The following is a 9,665-nucleotide window of genomic DNA, read 5'->3' as shown; positions in this document are numbered from 1 at the left end:
AGCGCACTGGTTTTCTAAGCAAAACACAGAAAGTAGGAACAACGGTGTATGCGTTCTCTTCTTCGATTTTGATTCTTCTCAGAAACATTCATTTTCAGTTCCAAGACAAAAGAAAAGTGTATTCCAAATGGCTTCAAGACCCATCGTTCCTCAACAAGCAAGAGGTATGCGTATCTGTGTGATCTTTCATTCCTTCTTTGAAATCACGTACCTTTAAGTTATGTGTGGAAGATTCTATTCGTCGATTGTTCCTCCGCGTGTTTCTTTCTTTAAGTTCCTTCGTTTTTTCAAATCTTGTTCTGCTTTTATTGAATCCGAAATTTTTGGGATCTGCAAATGTTATTTTTTAAAGGATGCACAAACAAAAGGACCTTTTTTTTGTCTTTTTCCCGTTTTACTCCTTTGGTTAGATTGAAACTTTGGTTGATAAGGTGGATGAATTTGGTAGGTGATGCAATCGTAAGAGGAGGGAAGCAGCAACAGGAGCAGAAGAAGAATGGTGCCGGAAACCGTAAAGCCCTCGGAGAGATCGGAAATTTGGTCACTGTTAAAGGTGTAGAGGTCAAGCCCAATCGCCCCATCACAAGGTAGGTGCACAGAGAATTTGAAAAAAAAAAAAAATCAAGACTTGTTTTGTTCTTCTCTTAATTATAAAGCATGATTATCTTTTTTTGTTTTCTATGCTTATTTGTGATTTTTTTTTGTGATTCTTTTAGGAGTTTCTGTGCACAACTTCTTGCCAATGCGCAAAAAGAAGCAGCTGCTGAAAACAACAAGGTAAAAGCAACTTTCTCTTTTACACACTATGTGTTGCATGTTGTTTAGTTCCCAATGGTTGATAGAATGATTGATTTAATGTTTTTTGTGTTCTGCAGAAACAGGTATGTGCTAATGTGGGTGGACCTGCTCCTCACGGAGTTGCAGTTGCTACAAAGAGGGTTGCACCAAAGCCTGCTGCAAACAAGAATGTGACTACAAAACCAAAGCCTGCAGTGGTGGAAGTCATTGATATAAGCTCTGAAAAGGAGACACCAAAGGACAAGCCTGTGAACAAGAATAAAAAGGAGGCAGATGGCAACTCCAAGAAGAAATCACACACTCTCACTTCAGTCCTCACAGCCAGAAGCAAGGTATATTGTGGGAAAGAAAAAAAAAACGAATCTGAATTTCTGAATCAAGTTTTTGTTTATTTAAAAGTTCTGTTTATTATTATTACAGGCAGCATGTGATCTTAGTAAGAAACCAAAGGAGCAGATTGTTGACATTGATGCATCTGATGTCAATGATGAGCTTGCTGCTGTTGAATACATTGAAGACATCTACAAGTTCTATAAGCTAGTTGAGGTACCAACATGATTGGATTACTATATTCACTTGATTTTTATATTATAGGATTTATAGGATTCTAATATTGTTTAATAATGCATGTTTGGTGATTGATGATGAAGAATGAGAGCCGTCCACATGATTACATGAACTCACAGCCAGAGATCAATGAAAAGATGAGAGCCATACTGGTTGATTGGCTCACAGATGTGCACACCAAGTTTGACCTCTCTACTGAGACACTTTATCTGACCATCAACATCATTGATAGATTCTTAGCAGTGAAGACTGTGCCAAGAAAGGAACTCCAATTGGTTGGGATCAGTGCCATGCTCATGGCATCCAAGTATGAAGAAATCTGGCCCCCGGAGGTGAATGACTTTGTGTGCCTCTCAGATAGAGCTTACACAAATGAACAGATTCTTGTCATGGAGAAAGTCATATTGGACAAGCTGGAATGGACTTTGACTGTGCCTACTCCATTTGTTTTCCTTGTTCGTTTCATCAAGGCTTCAGTTCCGGATGAACAGGTGTGTGTGTGAAACAATATGCCTTCCACCTAATTCTTTTTTTCCTTCTTTTTTTTATAGTAATAATAATAATGTCTAATAATTGTTCTTCTACCACAGCTGGAGAGCATGGCACACTTTCTATCTGAGTTGGGAATGATGCATTATGCAACCTTAATGTACTGTCCATCAATGGTTGCAGCCTCAGCAGTTTTTGCAGCTAGATGCACACTTAACAAGACACCTCTTTGGAGTGACACACTTAAGCTACACACCGGTTACACACAAGAACAACTTATGTAAGTACATAAAATATTATTTGTCTTTAGGAGTTTATGATTGTTGTTACTTTAATTAACTGTGTTTTGTTTGTTGTTGTTACACAGGGATTGTGCTAAGCTACTAGTGAGTTTTCACTCGAATGTTGGGAATGGGAAGTTGAAGGTTTTGTACAGAAAATACTCAGATCCACAGAAAGGTGCTGTAGCTGTGCTTCCACCAGCTAAATATCTTCTCCGGGAAGCTTCTTCTGTCTCTTCTGGCTCTACACATTGACCAATTGAATGAAGCAGCAGAAAAAGAAGAGAAGAGTAGTAAGAGTTTCTTTGATGTGTTAGGGGGGGATTTGGCAATAACCATTTGTTATTGTTGTTAATGGGCAATAACCATCTGTTATATTTTTTTTTTCTTCTTTTTGAATATTTGTTTTAGAAGCCATATGAGTTTGGATTCAAGAAAACAATAGTTGATTAGTATATGAGTAATTGAGTTGCAAATTTCTCTCATTCTCTCCTTCCTTCATTTCTCGGTTCTCAAATGCAACCACCTTTCTCTTTTTTTGTTTTGGCTGAAAGAGGGCCGAGGCCCAAATGAGAAAAGGAAACTAACGAAGCCCCCAAACCCAAATAAAAAGCAAAACCCACCCCCCCAAAAAACACAAATTTTATTAATTAAATAATAAATAAACTAAACTAAAATTAATTTGAATAAAACAACACTAGACAGGGGAAAAAAGAGGCAAACGTGTTAAAACTTAAAACCCTGAAAGAATAAAGAGGGTTAAGGGAATTAGCTATTTCTGACTTCAATTCCAAGACAGAAAATGCCTTCTTCGAATTCGAATAAGAAGAAGCATTCCAAGTCAAAGCACGAAGCTGCTTCTTCTGCACCACCGGTTACTCCTCCTCGAACGCCGTCACGCCCCGACGACGAGGCCGACCTCGCCGCTTCTATCTGCCTTCCAGAAGCTTCTCGAAGGTACCCTTCCTTCATCGGAGCATCTGCCGTTGTCGCCCAAGTCTCCGCCGTTGATAATGCGCCTAATTCCACGGACTCAAGAATCTGGCTCTCCGAACTTGCCATGGTTTCCTCTTCTCTTGCCCCTGGTACTCTTGTCTCGGTAATCATTTCTCTTCTTCTTTCTTCTCCTTCCTTCTGTGATCATGTGTTGTTGTTGTTATGCTATGGTTTGAGAAAAGTTTTATCATACATGATGCAACGATTATCGTAGGTGTCAATTGCTTCATCAATGAACAGAAGTGTGCAATTGAATCCTCTCAAGTCATTAGTTGATGAATGTGTTAGATGCTACGGCTTGGAAACTGGGAAGACGTTGAAAGATGATGTCACAGGGAATTACTTTGTGCTTGCAACTGTTTTCCCTTCTACGAAGGTTTGTCTTCCTAGTATCTAATTGCAACCATTTTATTTGTAGATTGTTTCATGCAAAGGAATACATACAATAAAGAAGCTAAAATTGATAAATTTTTTTTTTTTGTAGTAATTCTCTTAGCTACATATTATGCTCAATGTACTCAACTTGCTTAAGAAATATCTGATTTTACAATTTTATCAAGAGACTGAAGTTAGAAAAACCATAGTAGAATAAACTTGCTGAATTGCGAACACCATAAAAGAAAATTACTTCATATATCAACAACACAGAATGCTCTATCAAACAATTATTAAAATTATTAATTAGTAATTTGCCTAATGTGGTTTATCTGTTTGTATATTATATCTTAACAAATCTTGGAAAACATAAATAGGATGCTAAAGATGATGTTTTGCTCCTTTGAGTTATGGCAGATAGTGGCTTATATGCGAATGGCTTCACCATAATGATAGGGTTCATATAATGTATAAACAGTATATCTATCTTTGCCAAATGATTTACTTTGTGACCCTTACAATTCTACATAGGTTTTGAAGAATGGAGTACGTCTGTCCTCAAATATTTCTTGTACAATGGGATGTCCTCCTTTGGGTACAATAGTGTTTGTTTACCCAGTACAGAAACAGTACTTATCTGGTCTTGCAAATGGGAGCACTGAACTGCATTATACAGAAAGTAATTGTCTCTCGATATATAATTGCAAGGAATTGTATCTACAGCTTGCTCCTCATAAGGATGGATTTCAATTGGACATTAATAACTCAGCCTCTGTGACGAAATCCCAAGTCCAATCAGACAGTGATATTTTTGCATCTCCTAGCACACCTTCTAATGGATCAAAGTTTTCTAATGCTAGTGTGTTGTCTTCTCCAAGATTTGAAGATTCAGCATCAACTATACCCATTCAGAATAATCAATCTATGGCTTCATTCAATATTATGGATGCATTAGGAGATGAAAGTTCGAAAAAATTACTACAGGCATGTGCAACTTCATGGTTATATTCTCGTTATTTACTGCTAGGTAATTTTGTCTCTGTACCAATGTTTTCAGAGGTGTGCATTTTCCAAGTGATAGGAGCCAAAAAGGCACCAGTTGATAGAGCTGATAATTATTCATCAAATGGGATCAATAATTTGTGTCTTGAGGATTCTGATGTAGCAGAAAATGTGAATGAGGCAATAGTTGTCAATTGTGAAACAAAGGTATTTTTATCTTTGCAATCAAATGCAGCATCTAAAGAGTCAATTCAAAGGGATTTGCCCAGTGAAAAACGTAAAGCAGAGGTTGCTAATCCTAGCATATATGATAATATTTCTAAACTGGGTGGTCTATCTAAAGAATATACAGTTTTAAAGGATATAATTTCTTCATCAGTAAAGGATGCTTTATCAAGGTACGTATTATATATATGGTGCATTCTTTCATTGTTGAGTATACAATGCATTATTGATAATCTTCTTCTTTTCTCCCTCCCTCCTTGCACTACATTTTGTATGGTTCTGTGCATCACATTTGTCGTTCAATGTATTCAAGTTATGTTGACTTTTTACAAGGTTCCGGCAGCATATTGCTTGATATATTTGGAAATTGCTAACCAGATAAAAATGTTTAGCAAATTGCCAAGATTCATTTTCGCCTCTGAAAATAAGCAACAGTATCTACAATGCAAAAGAATGAAATCTGTAAATCAATAGTAGCAAAACAATGTAAGGAAATATGTGGACTGATGCCCAGCTTGCATCCCACGTGAGACATATGGGAGCAAAGATTGCCTTATTTGGTCTACACACCTTTAGCATGTTATTATTATTTAATTCCATTAAGCATAAAATTTTTTATCTTTTTCCTTTGAACCTTTTATCATTTAGTAAATTTCTTGTCTAATGGTAGGAATGGGTAGTTACTAAAATTGTATTTTTGGTATTCAAGTCAATGATTCTATTAAAGTTCAAACTTCAAAGTACTTTTCTCTATTCTCTTAGCTATGTGCTTCATATCTTATATGCATTTGTAAATGCAATTCAGCAAACTTATTATTCTTCACATTTTTGAAAATGTAGTTTTGGTTTACGTATCACAAGAGGAGTCCTTCTACATGGTCCACCTGGTACAGGGAAGACTTCCCTTGCTCAATTATGTGCTCATGATGTTGGGGTAAATTTTTTCCAAATAAATGGACCTGAAATTGTTACCCAGTATTTTGGGGAAAGTGAGCAAGCATTGCATGAAGTTTTTGATTCAGCAATTCAAGCTGCACCTGCTGTGGTTAGATTTCTTTTGCCCAAATAAAGATTTTCTTAATTTTGGAGATTGTGTTTTATGAAATAATTTTAGATATTGTTTTGAGCTTCACATATCTTTGAGCTACATATCACATGAAAAATGGTTTTTGAAGTTATTCATTCAAGTCTTAATATTAATCTTATAGCGCTAATTTCTCTTAAGTTTCGGGGCTATGTTAAATGTGCTAAGTACATATAAGATGTATTGTTGTTATTTGATCTATGTAATGGATCCCATTTAGTGGGATGAAGCTCTCTGTTGTTGTTCTTGTTAAATTGTTGGCTGGTGGTCATAAGGAATTCATGTAGGAACTTTCGGTTCCATAAGGATTTTCTGTGCTGTGAACAATTCAGTAGAGAAAAAAGAGAGGTGAGATTAAGCATATTTGAATTATCGAGTGACAATTTTGGAATAATCTGAAAATTGCTGAAAGGGAGGATCCCTTTCCATTCTTAGCATGTATGAATATGGCGTAGTTCAATGTAATGGATAGAACTCCACTATTTGTTGATTATTTTCAAGGTTTTGATCTTTATAAACTCATATCTTTGTTTATTTCACCTGATATCATTATGTTCATGATTCTCATAAATAGAATAATGGGATCTATGTTACAGGTATTCATTGATGAATTAGATGCAATTGCCCCTGCAAGAAAAGATGGAGGTGAAGAGCTATCTCAAAGAATGGTTGCAACATTATTGAATTTGATGGATGGAATTAGTAGAACCGAAGGGTTGCTTGTAATTGCTGCCACCAACAGGCCTGATCATATTGAGCCAGCTCTCCGACGACCTGGAAGATTTGACAAAGAAATCGAAATTGGTAAGAGATTAAGATAATGTTTCCAAGTAGCATCTAATGTGTTTCTTTCGTAAAATAAATACAGTGCCTAATTTCTCCTTAATGTAACTGGGTACATGTCAATGAGCTGTTTATTGAGATTAGAGCTTGCATTATGTGTAACCTACTGACACTGTGTATATATATATATATATGAACATTGATGGGAGCCTAACTGTTGAATTGGTGCTTCCTCACAAATTTTCTTTCCCACTATCATAACTTTAACATGGTTGGGGCCTTCTCAAAATCACAGCGTTAAATGAACAACGCTACTTTTAACCACATCCAAGTCTGATATATAACTACTATTCTCTTGGAATGTTGGACACATTATCACTATCTTTCTCGGAATACTGAGAATCTTTTTTACCCAAAGGTACTAAGTTAAGCAATATCTGCCTTCAACTGTGTAGCTGTGATATTTTGTATGTAGTGACTGATTATGAAGCTGCAGCATAGCATATTGTTCTCTTCATATTTGATAAAAGTGATAAATGCAGCATATGCTATAGAAATCTATCGGTCCTTTTATTTACTTTAATGAATCCATTAAAGAACTCATTCATTATCAAGTTTCTCCGCAAAAATCTATATGCAGGTGTGCCGTCCCCAAAACAACGCTTGGATATTTTGTTCACTCTTCTTTGTGGAGTGGATCATTCTCTCTCAGATTTACAAGTTGAACACCTTGCCACTGTCACTCATGGTTTTGTGGGCGCTGATCTGGCCGCCCTTTGCAATGAGGCGGCGCTGATTTGTCTAAGACGTTATGCTAATTTAAAGAAGAGTTGTGGTGATTTTTCCAATGATATAACAGAGCAACCCACATTGATGAATGGCGAAACAAACTCCAGAAATCAATCAGGTAGTGCAACTTCATCTGTTTCAGAATCTGATACATCAGTGGCCTCCAATGCTGTATTACAGCTCTGCATGATGGACACAACTTCGGAATCTATGGAAATAATTTCTGATAGTGATAAAGACCACAATTTGAAAGTCAGTTTTGAAGATTTTCAGAAGGCTAGAATGAAAATAAGACCCAGTGCCATGCGAGAGGTATGATTCATAACTTAATGCCATGGTTTGTATTTCAGGATTCAGCTTCTAATAAAATATATATATCTCTGGTAGTTATCCCTGATCATCCTTTTTTATTTGCTAAAATGTAATCCTTAATTTTCATATATAATGAAATTTGGGTTTTCAAACATAGAAATGTAAATGTTTGGATCATTGAAGTCTACTCTCTAATGAGAAATGCACTTTCTGCCCCTCTGAATTTCTGTGTACAAGAGCTGTCAGCTTGTCATCTCTAATCAGTGCATCCATTTGACTATGAATTCTTATTGGGTGTCACTGGAATAGTTTATAATTTATATAGGTCCTGTATGTTGAAATTTTGACAAAAATAAAATGAATTCTCTTCATATTTTTCATTGATCACAAATTTACCATCCATTCTGCCTCAAAATAGACCATGATTTTATTCTATTGATCTTTATTTTATTCTTTATAATTGATGGTTAACCGCATGTTGGGATAGATACAGACCACGATTTGCTACATTGTAGGATTACCAATCCCCACCTTCTAATAAATCATTTATAAAATTGTAAGGCAAGGCATAAAATTGGTTTCAAATTTTGTGCTTAGGTAATCCTTGAGGTTCCAAAGGTCAATTGGGAAGATGTAGGTGGTCAAAATGAAGTCAAAGCTCAGTTAATGGAAGCTGTAGAGTGGCCCCAGAAGCACCGTGATGCGTTCAACCGTATTGGGACTCGCCCTCCTACAGGTGTATTGATGTTTGGGCCTCCAGGTTGTAGCAAAACCCTCATGGCACGAGCAGTTGCATCTGAAGCTGGGCTGAACTTCCTAGCTGTCAAGGGTCCTGAACTCTTCAGCAAATGGGTTGGTGAATCAGAGAAGGCTGTCAGATCATTGTTTGCAAAAGCAAGGACCAATGCCCCATCCATTGTATTTTTTGATGAAATTGATAGTCTTGCTGTAACCCGTGGGAAGGAAAGTGATGGTGTTTCAGTGTCAGATAGGGTCATGAGTCAACTTCTTGTTGAATTGGATGGTTAGTGATGAATCTTGAACACTGGATAAACTAGTAAATTACTTTTGGGCTCATATTCAACCTTTGAAATAGCAGGAAATGACATTCTAAGGAATATTTAGATTTTGTGCGGGGTTCATAGTTTTGTTTTGACAAAATCATTTATGCCAGGTCTGCATCAAAGAGTTAATGTCACTGTCATAGCTGCTACAAATAGGCCAGATAAGATTGATCCTGCCCTTTTAAGACCAGGTACGCACTACTTTTCTTACTCTGTATCTTATACGTGCACAAGCATCCACGAAGGAGGGCGAGTTTCTTGAATGGTTCTAGTCAGGTTCAAATAACTGAAGGAAGATTTTTCAGGACGCTTTGATCGCCTGCTTTATGTTGGACCTCCAAATGAGACAGACAGAGAAGATATATTTCGCATTCATTTGCGTAAAATTCCATGTGATTCTGATGTAAGCATTAAAGAACTTGCTCACCTCACAGATGGTTGTACTGGGGCTGACATATCACTAATATGTCGAGAGGCAGCCGTTGCAGCGATTGAGGTTTGTACTCCACATGATTTCCGATGGATTTGTCTTCATATAACATTATAACTTATTTATGTGTTAAATTTACTGTGATGTTATCAGGAGAACCTTGGTGCTTCAGTTATATCAATGAAGCATTTAAAGAAGGCAATCAATCAGGTCCAGCCATCTGAAGTACAGTCCTACCAGAAGCTGTCAGCAAAGTTTCAAAGGGCTGTTCGCAGCTGTGATACAAATGAACTTGATCATATGCCGCACAAAAGTGGATATACTTCGTTCAACGTTCGGTAAACCTCGTATTCTGACAATGTTTATATCATCATACTTAGTTTCTTTTGGGTTTTGCCTGTGTTCAGCCAAAAGAATGTCATTACTAATTATCTTCTGCCCCTCCCCTCCCTCTACAAACTCTGATAAGC

General features: G+C 36.8%; 2 protein-coding genes across 2 annotated transcripts in view; both read left to right on the top strand.

Annotated features, from left to right (window-relative positions):
- The window catches only part of LOC107471519 (G2/mitotic-specific cyclin S13-7), a 2,680-nt gene extending 60 nt beyond the window's left edge, over positions 1-2,620 (top strand). The window contains exons 2-9 of the mRNA XM_052254956.1: positions 3-164; positions 449-587; positions 717-777; positions 876-1,130; positions 1,219-1,344; positions 1,449-1,856; positions 1,956-2,134; positions 2,222-2,620. Of these exons, the coding sequence (XP_052110916.1) occupies positions 128-164; positions 449-587; positions 717-777; positions 876-1,130; positions 1,219-1,344; positions 1,449-1,856; positions 1,956-2,134; positions 2,222-2,390 (1,374 nt within the window). The 5' untranslated portion in view covers positions 3-127 and the 3' untranslated portion in view covers positions 2,391-2,620. The remainder of the gene's footprint in view (positions 1-2; positions 165-448; positions 588-716; positions 778-875; positions 1,131-1,218; positions 1,345-1,448; positions 1,857-1,955; positions 2,135-2,221) is intronic.
- A 249-nt stretch (positions 2,621-2,869) lies between these two features.
- On the top strand, positions 2,870-9,533 carry LOC107471488 (calmodulin-interacting protein 111; the record flags this gene model as incomplete). The annotated part of the gene is given in 10 exon segments (XM_016090959.3): positions 2,870-3,234; positions 3,346-3,507; positions 4,038-4,906; positions 5,574-5,778; positions 6,414-6,621; positions 7,241-7,701; positions 8,299-8,725; positions 8,876-8,956; positions 9,071-9,261; positions 9,349-9,533. Coding segments are annotated over 10 exon segments (3,086 nt in total), but the record flags the coding sequence as incomplete, so codon positions are not given.
- Between the last annotated feature and the right edge of the window lie 132 nt (positions 9,534-9,665).

The sequence above is a fragment of the Arachis duranensis genome, chromosome 10, assembly GCF_000817695.3.
Source record: "Arachis duranensis cultivar V14167 chromosome 10, aradu.V14167.gnm2.J7QH, whole genome shotgun sequence".
Lineage (NCBI taxonomy): Eukaryota > Viridiplantae > Streptophyta > Magnoliopsida > Fabales > Fabaceae > Arachis > Arachis duranensis.
This window is presented reverse-complemented; position numbering and strand designations above follow the sequence as displayed.